Genomic DNA, 23,289 nt, shown 5'->3' with positions numbered 1-23,289 from the left:
TGTTACTGTTTATCTATAGGTTTACTTAAAACAGGAACTGATTGCTCATCAAACAATGATTTTCATGATATGCTATTGTTATGAGTTGCCGTTGAGTCAATTCTGACTTATGACGGCCCCGTGTATGCAGAGCAGAATTGCTCCGTAGGGTCTTCAAGGCTGTGACCTTTCGAAAGCAGATCTTCCAAGGCACCTCTGGGTGGGTTCAATCCACCAACCTTTTGGCTAGGAGTCAAGCACTTAAACATTTGCATCACCTAGGGACTCCTTCTATGGTATGATGTTGTTGTTAGGTGTGCCTAGTCGATTCTGACTCAAAGTGACACCATGTGACGGAGTAGAATTGCCTGATAGGGTTTTCCAGGTTGTAATCTTTACTGGAGCAGATTGCCACATCTTTCTTCTGCAGAGCTGCTGAGGGGCTTCGGACTGCCAACCCTTCAGTTAGCAGTCAAGTGCTTAATCGTTGTGCTACGAGGGCTCCTTTCCATGGTACACATGGTAAAAAGAAGTTATCATTAACAATAACAAGAAATATCATTAATCAATAATGCTGGTCTCTTTATAAGAAATTCAAGGAGAAATTGCCATTTAATAGCATTGAAAAGATGAGAACTTCTTTTGTTTTCCTTTTGATGAAGATGACCAACCATAAATGAACTGAATGGTCCATAGAAAAGTGGTGTGTTGCGGCCTGAATTTTCACACAGGCTTCCAGTGAATTCCTCACAGTGGATAAGAAAGCAGGTAGAGTGGACTCAGAAGCAGTCTGAGTGAAGCAAGCTGTCTGCAATCAGGTGCTAACCTAAAGGTTGGTGGTTCAAACCTACCCAGCGCTCTGCGGAAGAAAGTCCTGGTGAAATGCTTCCATAGAGATTACAGTCAAGAAAACCCTATGTAGCATTTCTGCTGTATAATATATAGGGTCACCAGGAGTTGGGAGCTGACTTGACATCAGCTAACAACAACAGTGTGGGCACAAGGATGATCAGAAATGGGTCAGTAAATTTAACTAGTGTAAAAATGATTAGGCTGAGTAAATTTCTAAGCATCTTAAGCCTCTCATGCTGGTGTGTTTGCTTTACAGGAAACCTAGTCTACACACAATTGGAATTTATTCAATGTTGTTGTAGTTCTGAGACATTCTTCAAATAATGTCTAAGATAAACTACTCTTTTCTGAAGAGCTGTTTTACACCATTAGGAAATCTGTCTTCTTAGGCTCTAGGGCTTAGGCCACCTACCCGCTTTAGTGAATGTTAGGAGACATAATTTTTGAAAAGATAAGCACCCTGATAAGGATTTAAAAAATCTCTGTCCCATGAGCTCTGTGGATAATTCTAGCCCTAGCCAACTTCTTTGTTCTTATGCTAAGGAAAGGTAATTGAGATAATTACATTTAAAGAAGGCATCTGTTTATGTAATTCATCCTAAGAGATGGCCAAAAGAAAAACAATTTTAATGATTCAGTTACAGAGCATCTATTATGTCTCTGTCCTGAAATTTTTAAAGAAAGCTAAAAAACCATCTGACATTTCTTAGGCTCAAAATTATACTAAACTTTCTGGGTAAATCCTCTACCACTTCCATCTTTCTCCCTCCAAGATAGGAAAGTTGTTCACAAAGAGTCGAGCAGCATCAGTTGATCATGCACGGTGTGCATTAGAAATTAGAGGAGGTAAACTCTTTGTCCAAACACGTATTATTGCTCTGGTATTCCCAAATACCCTCTTGAGTTAATTTTAGTATTCACCTGGGAAAGAAACATGGCCCATGTTTCTGTGGCGTGAGCAGAGGTCTGTCAGTCTTCCCTGAGTCTGCTTAGAATCAAGAGCTTCGTGGTGGCTCTGTAAGTGCTGCTTTGGGGTTTGTAAAGGAAGGGCCTTTGCACCACTCATTGTGTAAAAGAATATGTCCTGCCTTCCCTTCTGGGGGCAATGGAGAGTTGCTGTTTTATTCTCTCTTCAGATCTACTGGATTTTAGCTACCTTTTACTTGTATTTGCCTAGACCTTTCAACTTACACTGTCATTCTCCTTGATGGAGAAGAGTGAAATAAGAGGTGAAGTAATTCTGTCTTCTCAGTTTTCATTATGTGATTTTCATTAGGGATTCGTTTTATGATAGCTTATTTATTCCTAAATTGTTTGCTTCCTAAAAAGGCTCCACACCCACTCCCATTTGATTCTGGTGCTATCTGGAAGCTCTTGGCTATTTATTCAAAAACCTTGCTTCCTCCTGAAAGGCACCCTCCCTGATACTCCGTTTCTGCTGTATTCGTCCTTGGCATATCCCTCTCTTTACAGGTTTAACCATACTTGATTCTTTAGATGCTTCACTCCTTTCACTTTTTAGAATTGCTCATTCCTCTTGAGTTACATTCTCTTTTAGAATCTGTGACCATGAAATTTTAACTAACTTTTAAAAACCACTTTACTCAATTCTGGAGCCCTGGTGGTGACTGGTTAAGAGCCCAGCTGCTAACCAAAAGGTTAGCAGTTCGAATCCACTAGCCTCTCCTTGGAAACCCTATAGGGCAGTTCTACTCTTCCTATAGGGTCGCTATGAGTTGGAATCAACTCGATGGCAATAGGGTTGGTCTTTCTGTTTACTTGTTTGTTTTAACTCAATTCTAGGGAATGTGACTGAGAATGCTAGGGTTTCCTTCCTTTGCTTTTACCTCCCAGACTTTGAAAATGGTATTTTTTCCCCTAGCTTTCTTTCGTGTTACATTACCTGAGAGTTTTTCTTAGTTAGAATTTAATCTAGGGAGGATATTCCTCTCGTTGCTACTTTTAATTTATATGCTGTTGTTGTTGGTTGCCATCGAGTTGGGTTCAACTCATGGCAAACTTACATATGAACCAAACCAAAACCCGTTGTCTTCGAGTCAACTCCAACTCATAGCGACCCTATAGGAAGACTAGAACTGCCGCATAGGGTTTCCAAGAAGCAGCTGGTGGATTCCAACTGCCGACCTTTTGGTTAGCAGCTGAGCTCTTAACCACTACACCAGAATGAAATGTTGCCTGGTCCTGCACCACCTTCATGATCATTGGTATGTTTGATTCCATAGTTGTGGCTACTGTGCAGTGCCTTCCAACCTAGGGAGCTCATCTTCCAGCACTATATCGAACAATATTCTGTTGCAATTCGTAAGGTTTTCATTGGCTAATTTTCAGAAGTGGATCACCAGGCCTTTCTTCCTAGTCTGTCTTAGTCTACAAGCTCTGCTGAAACCAGCCCACCATGGGTGACCCTGCTGGTACTTGAAATACTGGTGTCATAGCTTCCAGCATCATAGCAGAACACAAGCCACCACAGTATGACAAACTGGCAGATAGGTGGTGGTTTAATTCATATATGAGCACAAATCAATAATTTACCTGATTGTCAGCTTTAAAAAGAATGAAATTTCTGGTAGATATCTAAATGACACCCATTAGAATCTTGCTTAGGTGGCAGTTTTATAATCATTACCACTGTAGGACTGCTGTGATATCTTGTTTTTTTTTTTTTTGGATGTCTGAGATTTTTATACAGATGATAAATAGCTGGACATGGATTCAGGAAACCATTAGCGGTATTACTCATTTGGCTAGGTGGTGTATACTTGTAATGATCTTTTTCTTTCTTCCACTATCTTACAGAAAATTCTTTCACTATAATCGATTTTCTCCTTCCTAGATTTCCATGCAGATACATATATTTTCATCATCCAGTGCTGATAAAACCTTTTTATAAAGTCTGTTCATCATGACTTAAGTAAATAAAACTAATTTAAAAACTTTTTCACCTAAAATATTAACATGGTGTAAAGCTTTATTAATCAAGTGAAAATATATCATTCTTCCCTAATAAACTGTAACCTCCTAATGGCAAGACTTAAGTTTGATTTTATATCCCTCAGAGTGCTTAGAACAGGGTTGTGATGATAACAGAATCTTAAATAAATGATTTTACATGAGGCAACTGACATTCTTAAATAAGACTTACAGCATTTGTAATGCAGTTACCTCTGATCTGGTTACTTCTTAAATTCTTATCAAGAAATATTTTAAAAGACTAATATTCATAAATATTCTTTGTAATATTATTTATGAGAAGAAAAGAGAAATATGATAAACGATCAACTATTAGTAATTCTCTAAGCTAAGAAAGGTATAGTAACATAACGTATTATGAAGAGTATGTCATTACACAGAAAATTTATAAAACAAATGAAAAACATGAAACTCAAAATAATATACATTTACTGTAATCATCATGACACAAATATGTGACCGCAGGTTTTTATGCTGACACATTTAGAAGAGCCCATACAAAACTTAAATCATTAATATTTTTATCTTAAAATAGCAAGTTATTTTTCTATAATTGTATTTAAATGCACCACTGTCTAGGAGAAAAGGTTATGGGTATTCTTTATTTCTTCTTTATACATTAGTGTACTTAGTTCTTGTTATTTTGCTTATATTCAGTTAAGTAAGCATGTATTAATTTTATAAACAGAAAAATAAAGCTATGAAACATGGATTTGCATGTATTTAATAATGATTCTTAGTTCAGTGGTAGACTTCTCACCTTCCATGCAGAAACCCAGGTTCAATTCCAGGCCAGTACACCTCATACACAGCCACCACCCACCTGTCAGTGGAGGCTTTTGTGTTGCAATGATTCTGAACAGGTGTCAGTGGAACGTCCAGACTAAGACAGACTAGGAAAAAAGGCTTGGCAATCTATTTCCAAAAAAATCCACCAATGAAAACCCTATGGATCACAATGGTCCGATACCCAACCAATCATGGGGATGATGAAGGACTGGGCAGTGTTTCTGTTGTGCATGAGTCGGGGGCCAACTCCATGGCAGTTAACAACAACCAACAGCAATAATTCTAGAATAAACTATACAAAGAAATAAATTATATTCCTTTCAGTGCTATAATTGCTTAAATACAAATTGCTTTGTTTGGTGAAAATCAACATTATGTGATCTCTTCTCAATTATGAGTATTAAAATAAAGCTTTAAAAAGAGGACATTCTTCCAATTTGTAATACCTGACAAGGATCTATTCCTCTCAGGTCTTCTTTACTACCATCATCATCAACAAGAATGAAGACAGATAGTCTTTTGTACTTACTAGGGAACAATTAAAAACCATCCATGCAATTTACCCAACATGTCACATTTTATTGTTTTAACATCCCTTCACATTGTTGTTTCTGTTGTCTGCTGTTGAGTCAATTCTAACTCATAGTGACTACAGAGGGCAGAGTAGAATTGCCCCATAGGGCTTCCAAGCCTGTAATCTTTATGGAAGCAGACTGCCACATCTTTCTCCTGTGGAGTGGCTGGTGGGTTCAAACCACCAATCTTATAGTTAGCAGCTGAGCACTTAACCATTATGCCACCAGGACTCCTTCTGGTTACATTAGCAGTAAATAATTTTCTTTGGTTAGTTTGGTACCAGTATATTATGAAATGGTTCACCTGTGCTTAATTGGATTTTTTGGGTTTATTGTTTTATTAGTTTTTTTTTTTTTTAAAGACCCAACAAATTTATTAGACAAAAGGGGAATAACATTATTTTACCTATTCGAAGTTCATTTAGAGGTACCTGTTTTATATTTGGCATCAACTGTCTCCAAATAAATTCACACATCGAAGCATAACATTGTAGTATGACTATAAATGGAGTCTGATACAGGGCCATAGCTCATATTTATACTCTTATTTCCTCTGTCGCTTTGATATTTAAATTTTAAGATATAAATGAGCTGTGATCATTTCAATTCATGCAAGCAAATCCAAAGGCAAATGTTTATACCCCATTTCATCTATCACACTAGTAACACCCCTTTGGGAATTCATCTATGAAAATGTTAATGAAAATAAAAAGTATTCCCTTATGACTGTGATTACATTTAAAAAAAAAAAAAGGCAAAAGAAAGACTGGGAAATATTTCACTTCTGGTATATGTGGGATATTCTGAAGTTAATAGGTAACAGCAGATTGTTGCTATTTCAGGCCTCACAGCCTGTGTGCTAATTAAGAAGACTTGATTAGTTAGGGGCTCCAATTTCCTGATTATGTCTTACTGGACTGATGTGCCAAATCAGTTGAAAGCTTTTCACTCAGAAAAAATAAATAAATAACTGGAGCTGTAGGGGTCTTTCAAAGTTATAATACAACCAACGATTCCTCCAAATTTATACAACCAAGATACAGTGCCCTTGACACAGTTTTAGTAACATTGAGAATATAATTCATCTATGAGAAAGAGTTAAAACATAAGACACTGATATACATTGCTGTGAAGAACAAAATTTATAATATGCTAGTTTATGCAAAACAAAAATCCTCACAACTGGACCAATAAGCAACATCATGATAAACAAAGAAAAGACTGAAGTTGTCAAGGATTTCATTTTATTTGATTCCATAATCAATGCCCATGGAAGCAGCAGTCAAGAAATCAAATGACAAATTGCACTGAGCAAATGTGCTGCAAAAGAGGTCTTCAAGTATTGAAAAACAACGATGTCACTTTAAGGACTAAGGTGTGCCTGACCCAAGTCATAGTGTTTCCAACTGCCTCACGCACATGCGAAAGCTGGACAATGAATAAGAAAGACCGAAGAAGAACTGACACCTTTGAATTACAGTGGTGGTGAAGAATATTGAACATACCATGGATGGTCAACAGAACGAACAAATTTGTCTTGGAAGAAGTACAGCCAGAATGGTCCTCAGAAGCAAGGATGGCGAGACTGCATCTCACACACTTTGGACATATTATCAGGAGGGACAGAGAAGGACATCATGCTTGGTAAATTAGAGAGTCAGTGAAAAAGAGGAAGACCCTCAACAAGATGGACTGACACAGTGGCTGCAACAATGGGTTCAAGCATAACAGTGATTGTGAGGATGGCACAGGATTGGGCAGTGTTTTGTTCTGTTGTACACAGGGTTGCTATGAGTTGGAACTGACTCGATGGCACCTAACAACAACAACAACGTTTATGCTAGTTTAACTATTCTTAAGAAAACAGTATTTTGTGTAAAGTGAATTAAAATCTTTGAATATAATAAAAAATATATATTTATATATATATAGTTGGGGTTCTATGGAATTGCTATGAATATTTTCTCTTAAAAAATATAAAAGTTCAAATCGAGAAAAGTTTTACAGACCTTATATTTTAAAGGAAAATATATTAGGTTTATTTGTCTTGTGATTTTATACCCTAATATACTTAAGTATATTAAGTATATAATATCTCAAGAATAGATTTGATGTGTTCAACACTAATGACCAAAGACCAGGCAAGTTGTGGAATGACATCAAAGACATCATACATGAAGCAAGAGGACATTAAAAAGACAAGAAAGAAAAAAAAGATCAAAACGGATGTCAAAAGAGATCTGAGACTTGTTCTCGAACATCAAGTAACTAAAGCAAAAGGAAGAAATGATGAAGTAAAAGAACTGAAGAGAAGATTCCAAAGGGCGGCTCGAGAAAACAAAGTAAAGTGTTATAATGGCAAGTGCAAAGACCAGGAGATAGAAAACCAAAAGGGAAGAACATGCTTGGCACTTCTCAAGCTAAAAGAACTGAAGAAAAAATTCAAGCCTCGAGTTGCACTAGTGAAGGATTCTACAAGGAAAGTATTAAACGATGCAGGAATCATCAAAAGAAGATGGAAGGAATACACAGAGTCATTATATCGAAAAGAATTGGTCAACGTTCAGCCGTTTCAGGAGGTAGCATATGATCAGGAACTGATGGTACTAAAGGAAAAAGTCCAAGCTGCACTGAAGGCACTGGCGTAAAACAAGGCTCCAGGAATTGATGGAATATCAACTGAGATGTTTCAAGAAATGGATGCAGCACTGGACGTGCTCACTCATCTATGCCAAGAAATTTGGAAGACAGCTACCTGGCCAATCAACTGGAAGAGATCCATATTTATGCCTATTCCTAAGAAAGGTGATCCAACTGAATGTGGAAATTATTGAACAATATCATTAATATCACACACAAGTAAAATTTTGCTGAAGGTCATTCAAAAGTGGTTGCAGCAGTATATATTGACAGGGAACTGCCAGAAATTCAAGCCAGATTCAGAAGAGGATGTGGAACCAGGAATATCATTGCTGATGTCAGATGGATCCTGGTTGAAAGCAGAGAATACCAGAAAGATGTTTACCCGTATTTCATTAAGTATGCAAAGGCATTCAACTGAGTGGATCATAACAAATTATGGATAACACGGTGAAGAATGGGAATTCCAGAACACTTAATTGTGCTCATAAGGAAGCTGTACACAGATCAAAAGGCAGTTGTCCTAACAGAACAAGGCAATACTGCGTGGTTTAAAGGCAAGAAAGATGTGTGTCAGGGTTGTATCCTTTCACCATACCTATTCAATATGTATGCTGAGCAAATAATCCAAGAAACTGGACTCTATGAAGAGGAACGGGACACCAGGATTGGAGGAAGACTCACTAACAACCTGCATTAAGCAGATGACACAACCTTGCTTACTAAAAGTGAAGAGGACTTGAAGCACTTACTAATGAAGATCAAAGACCACAGCCTTTAGTATGGATTACACTTCAACATAAAACAAAAATCCTCACAACTGGACCAATAAGCAACATCATGATAAATGGAGAAAAGACTGAAGTTGTCAAGGATTTCATTTTACTTGGATCCACAATCAATACCCATGGAAGCAGTAGTCAAGAAATCAAAAGATGCACTGCATTGCACAAATCTGCTGCAAAAGACAAGATGTCACCTTGAAGACTAAGGTGCACCTGACCCAAGCCATGGTGTTTTCAATTGCCTCATATGCATGTGAAAGCTGGACAATGAATAAGGAAGACCGAAGAAGAACTGACATCTTTGAATTACGGTGTTGGCGAAGAGTATTTAATATAGAACGAACAAATCTGTCTTGGAAGAAGTACAACCAGAATACTCCTTAGAAGTAAGGATGGTGAGACTACGTTTCACATACTTTGGACATGTTATCAGAAGGGATCAGTCCTTGGAGAAGGATATCATGCTTGGTAAAGTACAAGGTCAGAGAAAAAGAGGAAGATCCTCAATGAGATGGATTGACACAGTGGCTGCAACAATGGGCTCAAGCATGGCAATGATTGTGAGGATGGTGCAGGACTGGGCCATGTTTCATTCTGTTGTATGTAGGGTCACTATGAGACAGAACCAACTTGACAGCACCTAACAACAACATACTTAAGTTTTATAATAAAAATTACCTATAGTATACTGCATATTCAAATTTTCAAGGAATTTTCTTAGAAATTATTTCAGTTGATTTTCATAGCAATCCTATAATGTAAATGTGGTTCTATTGTAAAGGAAAGGTAAAGTTACTTCTGTGGATTTAAACAGCTAAGTGGTAAACTTTGTTGTAGAATCCATGTCTCCGTGCTGCCCCACTGTAGTGATGGCTTAGACAAATACTATTAGAAAGCTTTATGGTGATAAGTGTGCCTTATTCCAAAGAAATAGTTTAAATCATTTCAAAACAGGAGATGAATGAGAAATTCCCTTTAGATACTTAAATTTACTTAAGGTTGTTAATACAGAATAAAGAATGAAGGAGAGATAGAAACTGGTATGTCCAACCCCACCCCCTAAAAATAAGTATCACTTGAATCTGTCCACCAATCTCTAGTCCGCTACTATAAGCCAGGTTGGTCCCATCTCTGCCTCAGTTATTGCAACAGCCCCCTAACTATTCTCACCACCTCCAGTTTTCTTCCACTCTCACCTATATATAGCGGCCCTCCTGGTGCAGTGGTTAAGAGTTAGGCTGCTAACCCAAAAGCCGGCAGTACGAATCCACCAGCCACTCTTTGGAAACCCTACAGGGCAGTTCTACGCTGTCCTTTAGGATCGATATGAGGTGGAATCGACTTGACAGGAACAGGTTTGGCATTTTTTGTTTGTTTCTCACCTATATATAGCGAGAATTATCTTCCTAAAAGGCAAGTTTGACATCATGACTTCCTGTTGAAAACTGTTCTGTGGCTCCCACCTCCCTTAGAATGAAAGATTAAAGACTAAATTTATAAGGTCCTCTTCAGCCTCATCCTTCAACTCAATATTATCTCTACCCTGCCACCTTCCAAAAAGGACCTAAGTTACTTGAACAGGTCATGTTGTCTCTCACTTCTAGGATCCTGTGCATGCGTTTTCTCTGCCAGGAACTCTCACCTCTTTATCTGGCGACCTCTTATTCACCATTCTTGTCTCAACTTAAACATATCCTCTGAGGAACCTCCCTCATTCCCTCTAAGTAGCTTAGATGTCCCTGCAATGTCTCCGCATCATGGAACTTATTACACTTTATTATGACCACTTGTTTTAACTGGCTGTTTCTGTCCTTGACTGTAACTACATGAGAAAGGGCTGGTGTGTATCTCGCATACCGTGTTCCCTTTAGTGCCCCTGATTTTAGGTGCTCCATTAACAGCTGTTGGAATGGAAATATCAATCCACTAATCTTTCAAAATATACACTATTTCAGTTTAAAGTATCTTTAAACTTATTTCAGTTTAAACTGTCTTTAAACTGATGGGCACTGTAGACTATAAGGCAGAAAATAATGTTCTCAATTTAAACATTTCATATATTCATTAATTCAGCCAGAGATGGTTAAGATATAAGTTTAAAGTATACTTGCTAGAGAAAGTGTGTTTAGAATATGCTGGGTAGAGAAAGGTGATACAACCAAAAACCCATTACTGTCGAGTCGATTCCAACTGATAGCGACCCTGTAGGACAGAATAGAACTGCCCCAAAGGGTTTCCAAGGAGCAGCTGGTGGGTTCCAACTGCTAACCTTTTGGTTAATATTCAGAACCATAGGGTTTCCAAGCCTGTAAATCTTTACAGAAGCCGAATGCCACATCTTTCTCCTGTGGAACGGCTGGTGAGTGCTTTAAGTCCCTGAGAAAAGTGACGGTATCATAAAATTCATTTTAAAAGTAACTGCTTTGAAGAACAGTTAGTTGTAAAAAATGAAACATAATCATTGAAAATCAAAACGATGACCAGGCTCTTTTCTAAACTAAAAACAAACAGACAAAATGTTGTTACTCTTTAGCAAATAGAATAGCATACTCCATTGCTGATTTTTTTAATCGACACAGAAGATGGGGATGGCAGGGGCACAGGGTATAGGTCCTGAACTGGTTTTTGGCATATTCAAATCTCTGCTCCTTTCCTTCCTTTGCAAACTTTTATCTTTATAATATAAGAAGGAGGGAGAGTGGGGGGCAGGAGAAGATAAAAGAATCATTAGGAAGCATTATCAAGCACTTTTGACGCATTCAAAAATACTAGAATAGCATTGCAAATCCTTCCAAGACAAGTAACTAAGGGGAAACCAAACCAAACAAAACATGGTAGTGTAATCTTTCTCACATCAGGCTCAGCTCCAATTAGGCACTCAGTATGCTGGGTAAAAAGGAAAGGTAATCATTCTTCCTCCACATAAACACATTAGTTTCAGGAGACGGGTCTGGGTTACTCCTGACTTGTCAGTGAGGGAACCAAATGAAGGCACAGGGCCACCAAAGAGGCTTTTGAACGTGTCATTTAGTTTCTTCATAGGCTGTTTCAACACAGGAAAAAGAGAAAGTAAGAGAGAAAATAACTTTTTTAAAGTGAAGCAATATCAAATAGTACTAATTACCTGTTCATAATAGCTGATATTCTCCTCGGCCATATCCGTAAATGCTGACTTGATTTCATTTTGCATATTTTGTTTCCATCTTTCCCAGTCTGCTTTCAGGGCATTATTAGCACATTCTACTTTATCTTCAAGTTTTCCAATCTCTTCTGTAAGCTGAATTAGGTCACAAAGAGAGATAAGTTGATCTATGTATTCTTGCCACTAGGTGACTTCATGGAATCTAAGCTGAACATTGTAGCAAAACAGTTTAAGAATAACTTTTTTTTTTTTGACAAGTCATTAGTGTTTACCATGTGTACTAAAACCAAAACCAAACCTGTTGCCACTGAGTTAATTCTGACTCATAGAGACCCTATAGGACAGAGGAGAACTGCCCCATAGGTTTCCAGGGAGCAGCTGGTGGATTCGAACTGCTGACCTTTTGGTTTGCAGCCAAGTTCTTAACCACTGTGCCACCAGGGGAGTTGCATAATTCACTAGTTAGTGTAAAAAGGACACTGGGCTCCCTCATGGACTTTGAGATATTGAGTAGAGTTCAAAGTCTGTCACCAATTAGCTCATGACCTTGGCTAATCTTTCAAACCCTGGGCTTCAGTGTCACTATTTATAAAACAAAGGAAACTGAACTACAAGTTATCTCAAAATTCTTTGCACTAACATTCTCATTACCAATAACATTTGTGTTAAAAGATTCGGTTTCATTCATCTGAGCTCTCCATTCCTGGCCTCATTTTTCAATTCTCTTTTGGCAGAAAGTTCCATTAATGGACATGTTATAACATCCACAGAGATTATATACTCCAACTTCAAGGCCCAGGGGATTAACTTGCCACACTTCACTCAGTTAGCTGGAAACAGGCAGGTTTATATCTCAAGTGCCTGACGGCCTAGTTCATGCTCCATTAGACAGATTTAGTGTGACATTGGTACCTCCTCTCCACTTTACCCACCACTGTTTGAGCATGTAATCCATTGATTTATTCTCTTATTCATATATTCAGCAAATATATATTAAGTGTTGACTCTGCACAAGACATTCTTCTAAGAGCTGGAGATTCAGTAGTGAAGAAAACAGACAAAAATCCCTGCCTTTACTAGAGTTTATACACTATTGGGAGAGATAAACCATAAATAAGAAAGTAAAATATGAACTATGTCAGTTGGTTACAAGTGAAAAAGAGAAAAATAAAGTGGAAAGGGGGATGGGGACTGTTAGGATACTGTGATTTTAGATAAGGTGAGGAGGGAAAGGCTAAAAGAGGAAGTGTCATTTGAATAAATATCTACAGTAAATATGAGAGTGAGACATAGGATTCTCAGTAGGAAAAGGAAACAGCAAAGGCAAAGGCCCAGAGGTGGAAGCATGCCTAGTTTGTTCAAGGAAGAGCAAAGAGTGAAGCATGGCTGTAACAGAGTGAAAAAGAGGGAAAGTCCTAGGAGATGAGGTCAGAGAAGCAGTGGATGAACAGGTCTTACTAAGCAATGTTTAAAAAGAAGCACTTTACATTACCACTGTTGTTGGCTAAAACCATTTGTAAGACCCCATCATTTAAGATGAATTCCTATTTCAGAGATGCTAATATGGGAAAAAATGTGGGCCTTAAAATCAATAAAATATAGCATTTTGCTTCAAATGTTTACTTGAATTATTACTTTTTTGGCTATGGAATGTCATTTCTCTATTCTTACTTCATCACAGTGATATTTGCTTTTATTTTCCTGGTAACAGATGTTTGGTATTACGTGAGTCTTCTATTACCTATGACAGATTTACTTCAATGGTAAGGTTGGCTTTCATGTTTTGGGGTTTTATTTATTTATTTGTTCGTTTGTTTTATTTTTCCTAGGTTCTTGTTTTGTTTCGTTGGGTAGAACTATCTCAGGAAGGCCATTTATTACTTTGTGGGTATGTGCAGTCCTTGGGGTAATTATTTTCCTAAACCTTATGAAGAACATACCTAATGGGATGTTATCTGAAGAACTATTAATGGTAGGCTGTGATGACAGAGGATGAGCTAAGAGTAAAGTTGTTCAAAGGTCAATCTCAGAAAGGATCTGGGCCTGCTGGAAAGAGCTCAGGGACTGATAGAGACCGTCATTCTTCTGGGCTGTCGGATGGAGTCTTGCCATTTTCACAGTCAGATGGAGATTCTTAGCAAAATGTCTTTCCTGAAATTAGGACCATGAAGTATATACACCTATTATAAGCACAGTTATTCTCCTCTGATTAGGTTTTGCAGCCTAATATTGTTATGCACCAGAGTGGGATCACTGGTAGAGTACCAGTACCAGTATAAGCGGCCATCAAGTCAATTCTGACTCATGGTGAACCCATGCGCATCAGAGTACAAATGTGCTCCACATAGTTTTTAATAGCTGATTTTTTGGAAGTAGATTGCCAGGGCTTTCTTCCAAGGTGCCCCTGAGTAGACTTGGACTTCCAACTAACCTTCCAGCTAGCGGCCAAGCTCATTAACCATTTGTGTCACCCAGAGACCTACTGGCAGAGTGGCTCTCCTGACACTGGCATCAGGAAACACAGTACTTAAAAAAAACTGTATGTTCTATCCTCTTTCTCTAGTGGGGTTACTACCATGAGAGATTTATAACAAAGCAATAAGCTGCAAATCTCTCCTTCAAGTCCTGGGAAGAGAAGGCCCCCAGAAGTGGTGATCAGGATGGTGGTAGTTCCATTCTGGCCAAAAGCTATGCTTTCCTAGACAAGGGGTCCTGTGCTAGGACCTCTTCTCTGAACCCCACTCTTCACCTACAGAAAGAAGGCGTGTAACCTTATCAGTACAGCACAAGGACGAGTACATCAGTGCAGCATCAGAGCTGACTATAGGTCAGACCAACCTCGTTTTAAGTCCCAATTCTGTCTTTTAATAGCTATGTGACATTGGGTAAGATTAACTATTGTAGCCCTAGTTTTTTGATATGTGAAATGAATATTAAAATAACAACTATCTCATATGGTTTTTATAAATATTACATGAGATAATGAACACTGATTCACACAATGCCTGGCAATCTGCCTATTACCACCATCACCACCACCACCACAACCATCATCGTCACTATTAATAATTGGTGAAAATGAACCTGACTGCATTCCCTCTTCCAGTAGTTTGGTCTATGAAAATGTGTCATTCTTCTGCCAGGGCCTTGGTCTTGGTTAATTTCAGGTGCTATTTATTAATCCGATTTCATCAGTGTATAAGATGATACATATGCTTTAAATAAGTATAATCAATTCTTGTCATCCTCTGTGTCTGTATCAAAGTTTTTTTTTTTTTTTTAATTTCTTTCTCTGGTGATTTCATCAGTATTTTAACTGGAAAAAGACGAAAAAAAGCATTAGGTATTTCCCTACACTGAATCATCTTCCCAGAATTTTAATTCTAAGAAACTCTCATTGATAATAAGGACAGCATAAGCTAATTCAAATTAAGAATGATCTGGACACTATCTTTCCTCACAATTTATAGAAGTATAGCATTATTAGCTACAGTCTTAGTTGACTTCAATGTTGGGAAAGTTCTTTGGCACAGGAAGTATGCACTCTGTCTGTGCAAGTCAGGCTCTATCAGCACATGGACACATGCAACCAACGTTCACTGGCGTGTGAGAAGATGTGCTAGAAACTTCCAGGCCAAAGGACCTCCTCTAGTGTTTTGGTGACTCTTCAAACACTGCACAGCAAGTTTCAAAAACTCTAAAGGTAGGACATTTAATTCACATTCTCTACTGCAAAATAGCATGAAAAAGACAGGGGTAGAAAAGATTTTCAAATTACCATCAAGTTGATTCTAACTCATGGCAACCCCATGTGTGCCAGCGTAGAACTGTGCTCCCCAGGGTTTTCAATGGCTGATTTTTTCAGAAGTAGATCGTCAGGCCTTTCTTCTGAGGAACCTCTGGGTGAACTCAACTTCCAACCTTTCAGTTAGCAGTCAAGTGCATTAACCACTTGCACCACTCAGGGACTCCAAAAAGAGCTTGCTTAATTCTTCCTTCAACAAACACTGACAGCATTTGGCCCCCCGTTGGTGGAAAAACTAAAAAAGTAAGCAACCTTTTTTGCCGGTAAAAAGATATAATACCAGAATATGTGATAATAAAATATGGGAAGATCAAAGAAAAAAAAATAGTTTTACATTTAACAGCAAGGTCAATGGGTAATTTCTAGCTTCAGTTACATTCAGCTAGAAATTACCCACATGATTTAAACCAAACCATTAATGCTAAGAGTTCTGACAAACAAAACAATACCCTTCTCCAATAATGAGTACCTACTATTGTAACAATAACAGTAGTAATATTAGTGACCATTTATGGCATTCCTACCAAGGGCCAGGAGCCTTGGTGGCATAGTGGTTAAGAGCTTGGCTACTAACCAAAAGGTCAGCAGTTCGAATCCATCAGCCGCTCCTTGGAAACCCTATGGGGCAGTTCTACTCTGTCCTATAGGGTCGCTATGATTTGGAATCAACTCGACGGCAATGGGTTTGGTTTTTGGTTTTGGTTTACCAAAGGCCGATATATTAAGCTATATGCTTTGCACACATTATTTCATTTAATCTGCATAATAACACTGCAAAGTTACTATCTGTATCTTCTTTTTATAAGCTGTGAAACTGAGACAAAGAGATCAAAGTGCCCACACAGCTCTTTGTGGCATACTAGGGATTCAAACTAAGGTTGGCCTAAGTTGAAGCACATGTTCTTTCTCTACTGATGGAACAAGACAAGACAAAGAGCTAGCCTGCCTGTAGCTTTCAAGTTTGACTTGATTTAGCTCCTATTTGAAGGAATTTGTAATGTATTAGGGTGCAGATGTGTAAAAACAAAACAAAACAAAAACAAACAAAACAAAGGCTATAATAGAATACAGAATGTGATACATGCCATAATGAAGGAAAAACTGAAGTGGTATAGAAAGACATAAAATGGTTAATTTTGATTGTGGGGTATGGGGCATCTTGACCATTAATTCACTAGTAAGTAACTGGGGATACTTGGCTGAGGGTATGGCATAAATCCACAGAGATGGTATGATATAGAGTACAATAAAGAATGAATGGGAGACAGGTTTGGAGTCTGGAGTGGGTAAAAAGAAACAGGAAATACAGCTAAAAAGGCTAGTTGAAAATTGATCGCAAGAGGGTATAAATGATATTGAGCATGAAATGATTTCTGCAGGAAATGGGAAGCCATTAAAGGTTTTTGATCAGGGCAGAACTGTATTTTAGATAGATCCCTGGGTCAGTAGTATGTAGGCATGGTTAAAAGAGAAAGAGGAGGGGAGGAGGAAGGGAATCAGTTCAGTTGAATTAGGACTAATGAGATAACCAAGGAAAGAGACAAGTGGAATTTGGTTCATTCACACTCACTCACTCATGCAGCAGAATTCACTCAGCATCTATCTACACTGTGTCAGGATCTAGGATGGAGGGCAAAGAAACAGACTTGCCTTCAAAGACACATGCCTAAGAGGAGAAATTGAAAAGCAAATGGATGAAGAAGAAAAAGTGAATGGGATTGCATGTAGAGGAAATAACATATGGAAAGTTACAGAATCATGTTTACTTTGGAGTTTCTGGAAAATTGCAGGTGGTTCATTATGGTTAAGGAGCCCTCGTGGTGTGGTGCAGTGGTTAAGCACTTGGCTACTAACCAAATGTCAGCGGTTTAAACCCACCAGCTGCTCCGCGGGAGGAAGATGTGGCAGTCTGCCTCCGTAAAGATCTACTGCCTTGGAAACCCTATGGTGGCAGTTCTACTCTGTCCTACAGGGTCACTTTGAGTCAGAATTGACTCGACAACAATAGGTTCATTAAGGTTGGTACCTAAAGTGTGAGTAGGGGAATAGCAAAAGATGAGGACAGAGAAGTAGGCAGTTGCCAAGTCCTAAAGGGATTTCCCTTGGGGTGTCTGGATTTTAATGGAAGACAAAGAGGAGTCACTGAGGAAATTTAGGAAAGAGGCCTGGGAAGGGGGCAGTAGTAACAATCAGATTCCACATGCCAGGGGAACTGAGAGGAGGAAACTGACTCAATGTGGGCAGAAGGAGAAAAGTCTGTATGACTGATAAGGTCAACAGAGAGGACAGGTGGGGCAGGGTGAGATAGCAGAGGAAAGCCTGAAGGCAACAGTAATAATACAGACATTCATGGCCCAAAACAGTCTTGTGGGCACGGCATATGGTTATAAAGAACATTCAAGATGCCTCAGTTGCACATAAAACATCAAACAATTTCTGGAGGTCAATATGAATAGAAAGAAGAATCCAATGTCTAATGTGACTTTATTACTCTAATTTGGGTGGTTTGGGCAAGTTGGGAGGTGACAGGAACATACCAATGCCACCCAAGCATGGCTGAGTATTTTAAATAATGAAAAATTATTTAAAGGGGTACATTTAAAGGCTCTATGCATGGAGCCCTGGTGGTGCAGTGGTTAAAAGCTCAGCTGCTAATCAAAAGGTTAACAGTTCCAATCCACTAGCAGCTCCTTGGAAACCCTGTGGGCCAATTCTACTCTGTCCTATAGGGTTGCTATGAGTCAGAATCGACTCAGTGGCAATGGGTTTGTTTTTTTTTAACACATGGAAAAGAGAAGAAAAACTATAAGGAAACTACCCAGAGATGTGCTTTACCTCTCAGAGCAGCTGATGTGCAGTTCTGATCTTTTGGGAGGGACCTCTCTCCATTATCACGGTTTTTAACTTGCTATTTCAATGATGCCTACATTTGCTTTAGAATTCCTTCTAGAACAAAAACCAGTTGTGTGGCTCATTTGAAAACTGTTAAAACACTTTCTCCTATGAAACGAATGCCTAATTCAACTTATTAAAATGCATAAATATAGAAGCCTTGCTCTATTTGTTGCCTGTGACCTCTTTCGGTACAAGCAATTATTTTGTTTAGAAGTGAAGTGCACCTAATGCATTATTGGAAGAGTTTTTTATGTTCACTAGCAAAAACATTAATTGGTTTTAGAAAGATTTAAACAAATCTGGACTTATGCATGGTTGATAAATGAAGTTATTGATCATATATTTTACATTTTGATAAAGATTGCAGGAGTAATAAAAAAAAAATCACCTACCAAAGTTGTTAAAATAGCACTTTAAATACAACTTAATTGAAGCCATATAACACATCTGAATTCAAATCATTTAAATAATAAATTAATCTTACAAAAAATTAGATAATAGAGTTGAAGTTCTTAGACTAAACCTGGAGTTTAATAATGATGCAGATTTGGGAACATTATGATCCTGGTTTGATTTTTGTAAGAGGAGTCACAGAACCATACTCTGATTCCATTTACCAATATTTCTAATTGCCTACTATGTGTAATTTATAGGTAAACAAGACAATGAGCTTACGTGTTGTAAGGAAGACAGTGGTATGAACTTTAATTCTAGGAAAAATGTCATAAACATTACAGCATAGCTGTACAGGGTTTTGGATATAACTTGGAGGCACATATTTAACTAAAATTAATGGAGTAATAATAAGAACAACAACAAAAAAAAACCCATTGCTGTTGAGTTGATTCTGACTCATAGCGACCCTATAGGATAGAGTAGAACTAACTGCCCCATACAGCTTCCAAGGAGTGGCTGGTGGATTTGAACTGCTGATCTTTTGCTTAGCAGCTGTAGCTCTTAACCACTGCACCACTAGGACTTCTATTTATTTAGTGTCTCATGGTATGCTCTAAGGATACCTGGGGTGCAATGTTAAGCATTCAGCTGCTAACTGAAAGGTTGGAGGTTAGAACCCACCAGCAGCTCTGCAGGAGAAAAGACCTGGCGATCTACTCCTGCAAAGATTACAGCCTAGGAATCACGATGGGATAGTTCTGCTCTGGCCTATAGGGATGCTATGAGTGGGAATTGACTCAATAGTGCACAACGACAGCAACAGTACGCTCTATGGACTTTAGATATACTGCCACATTTAATCCTCACGACAACCCTCTCAGGCAAATATTATTTTCATTTTAGAGGGAAAAAAACCTAAGGTTCAAAGAAGTTGAGACACGTGTCCAAGTTTCCACCACTAAGAAGCAATAGTGCTGATCTATTCTATCTGAACTTTTTCCATTGCTTTTTTATACCACAAGCCCTAAAAAAGGGATCAAAGAGAAGGCCATATCTGAGTTAAGTAATAAAAAGCACGAAGATTTCAATAGGTAGAAAGGGAAGAAAAGCATTCCAAAGGCAAGGAATGGTATGAGAACAACAAGTGCCAGTAGAATGCTATCTACATTATAGAACATAATAGGACGTGAGGCCACAGAGCTTCATTTTAAAATTTTGGTTTTGATCAATATAATGAACTATATAACATGATGAACTTTCATCATACATAAATCTAAAATGGCTATATAAAATGTAGAAGCCATCATTTTAAATGCATTTGTGATATGGAAAGAAAATAAGAGATGCTGCTTTTCACTCTGAGGCATTTATAATCCCTGATAGTACCAGTTTAGTTTTTTAAAATATAAGATCTTTTTCTCAGATAAACTGAGAACACAAAGGGTCACAGCTTCAAATGAGGGAGAACAAGAAATAAACTTGTCTCTCTTCTCCTTCATGATATAGCAAGTGAAATTGCCTGTTTCTAACTCAGTATATGAAAAAATAAAGACATCTCTCCTGAGTCTGCAGAACACAGACTCATAAGCCAGCCCTCATACACCTTTACAGTCCAAAATCATGCAACTAGGAGATTAAAAAACATCAAACTAAACATTTGTTTTAAAGTGTTACTGGATTGGTGGAACTTAAGTCTATATTCCAGCCAAAGAGGTCTACTGACTTTTCCCCAAAAGAAAACCAAAATGTGCTCTGGAAAAACAAAATTTTATTCCAGGTCTAAGAGTTCTCATAGATAAACTTCTAAAGAATAGGAGTTCACAAACACACAAAAAACAAAACACCATGAGCAAGACCTGAAACAAGAGTCAGGAAAATCATTACACAAAGACTTCATTCTTGAAATCAACATACACTTAATTAATATAAAGTAAGCACATAAGATATATTGACATAAATAAAAGGAGGTACTAAAATCATGAGTAAGGAGCAACAGACTATGGAAAATGACCAAGTACACTGGAAGGCACCAAAAGAACATCTAGAAATAAAAGATTTAATGTAATCTGAATATAACCTCCATTAACAACTGACATTCCTAGTACAAACAATGGTAATTACAAATCATTCGTAATAAGAAATATAAATACAAAAGTCCTAAAAAGCGAATCAAATCCAGCAATGGCCAAGTTGGGATGACCCTAGAGATGCAAGGCTGGTTAAATGTTGTTTAGTGGTTAAGAGCTACGGCTGCTAACCTAAAGGTTGCAGTTCGAATCCACCAGGTGCTCCTTGAAAACTCTACGGGGCAGTTCTACTCTGTCCTGTGGGGTTGCTATGAATCGGAATCAATTTGATGGCAATGAGTTTGGTTTGGTTTTGTTTTTTTCCTCAGTGTAAAACCAAAACCTGCTGCTGTCAAATCGATTTCAACTCATAGTGGCTCTAGAGCTATGCGGCTAACCAAAAGCCTGGCATTTGGAATCCACCAGGTGCTCCTTGGAAATCCTATGGGACAGTTCCACTCTGTCCTATAGGGTCGCTACGAGTCGGAATCGACTTCACAGCAACGGGTTTAGTCTGATTTAGTTTTTTTCTTCACTGTAAAACATCATTTGATAAAAGAGAAAAAGCATACAATTATCTGAGTAGACACATAATATAATTGCATAAAATTTAACAACCACTTTTGATTCAAACTCTACTGAAATAGGAGTAGATAAGAACTTCCTTAACCTGACTAAAGGTGTTTACAAAAACTATACCAAGCATCGTTAATGGAAAAAACATTGAAGGCACACACTTTAGAATGAGAAATAATGCTGCATCACTATTAAACATTACAATGTATTTTTTAGCTGTCTCAATAACAAGTGAAAAAAAAGGCATAATGATTGGACAAATGAGATAAAACTATCATTATGCACCTATGATAGGATTTTCTATATAGAAAATCTCAAAGAGTCTACAAATAAATTACTAAAATTAAAAATAATTTAGAAGATTGCTGAACATAAGATAAGTATTTAAATGTGGATTATATTGCTATACTCTGGACAAAGAAAAGTTAGAAAATAAAGTTTCAAAAACAGTTTATAGTAAAATAAATCTTAGGAATAAACTTAAAATATATAAGAAAAAATACATAAAGATTTATTGAAATAAAGAAGACCTAAATAAATGGCAAAGTGTCTGAAAAATTATTCTCCCTATTTCAAATATCTTAGCTCAATCTCTCTTGATTTTAGCTTAAATATCAGATTCTCAGATAATTCTCTCAGAACAGCATTTATGTACAAAGTAGTTTTTTTTTTGGGGGGGGGGCTATTCCTTATCTAAGCTCATTATTTGTTTTCTTCTTAGCATTCAGTGTTGTTGTCCTTAGGGGCCATCAAGTCAGCTCTGACTCATTTCGATCCTATGCACAACACAGGGAAACACTGCTGGGTCCTGTGCCATCCTCACAATTGCTGCTATGCTTGAGCCCATTGTTGCAGCCACTGTGTCAATCCATCTCATTGAAAGTCTTCCTCTTTTTCCCTGACCCTCTACTTTACCAAGCACGATGTCCTCCTCCAGGGACTGATCCCTCCTGATAACATGTCCAAAGTATGTGAGAAGGAGTCTCGTCATCCTTGCTTCTTTGGGCAGTCCATGGTATATTTAATATTCTTCGCCAACACCATAATTCAAAGGCGTCAATTCTTCTTCAGTCTTCCTTATTCATTGTTCAGCTTTGGCATGCATATGAGGCGACTGAAAACACCATGTCTTGGGTCAGGCACACCTTAGTCTTCAAGGTGACATCTTTGCTTTTTAACACTTTGAAGAGATCTTTTGCAGCAGATCTGCCCAATGCAATGTGTCCTTTGATTTCTTGATTGCTGCTTCTATGGGTGTTGATCATGGATACAAGTAAAATGAAATCCTTGACAAATTCAATCTTTTCTCCATTTATCATGATGTTGCTTATTGTCCAGTTGTGAGGATTTTTGTTTTCTTTATGTTGAGGTGTAATCCATGCTGAAAGCTGTAGTCTTGATCTTCATCAGTAAGTGCTTCAAGTCCTATTCACCTTCAGCAAACAAGGTTATGTCATCTGTGTAACGCAGGTTGTTAATGAGTCTTCCTCCAATCCTGATGCCCTGTTCTTCATATAGTCCAGCTTCTCGGATTATTTGCTCAGCATACAGATTGAGTAAGTATGGTGAAAGGATACAACCGTGACCCACACCTTTCTTGACTTTAAACCACGCCGCATCCCCTTGTTCTCTTCAAACAACTGCCTCTTCATCTATGTACAGGTTTCTCATGAGCGCAATTAAGCGTTCTGGAATTCCTCTTCTTCATAACGTTATCCATAATTTGTTATGATCCACACAGTCAAATGCCTTTGCATAGTCAATAAAACACAGGTAAACATCTTTCTGGTATTCTCTG

General features: G+C 37.9%; 1 protein-coding gene across 1 annotated transcript in view; it reads right to left on the bottom strand.

Annotated features, from left to right (window-relative positions):
- The window catches only part of SNX7 (sorting nexin 7), an 88,238-nt gene that overhangs the window by 24,429 nt on the left and 40,520 nt on the right, over positions 1 to 23,289 (bottom strand). Inside the window, exon 5 of the mRNA XM_023733477.1 lies at positions 11,736 to 11,888. Within this exon, the coding sequence (XP_023589245.1) occupies positions 11,736 to 11,888 (153 nt within the window). The remainder of the gene's footprint in view (positions 1 to 11,735; positions 11,889 to 23,289) is intronic.

This window comes from Trichechus manatus, unplaced genomic scaffold, assembly GCF_000243295.1.
Source record: "Trichechus manatus latirostris isolate Lorelei unplaced genomic scaffold, TriManLat1.0 scaffold00058, whole genome shotgun sequence".
Classification (NCBI taxonomy): domain Eukaryota; kingdom Metazoa; phylum Chordata; class Mammalia; order Sirenia; family Trichechidae; genus Trichechus; species Trichechus manatus.
This window is presented reverse-complemented; position numbering and strand designations above follow the sequence as displayed.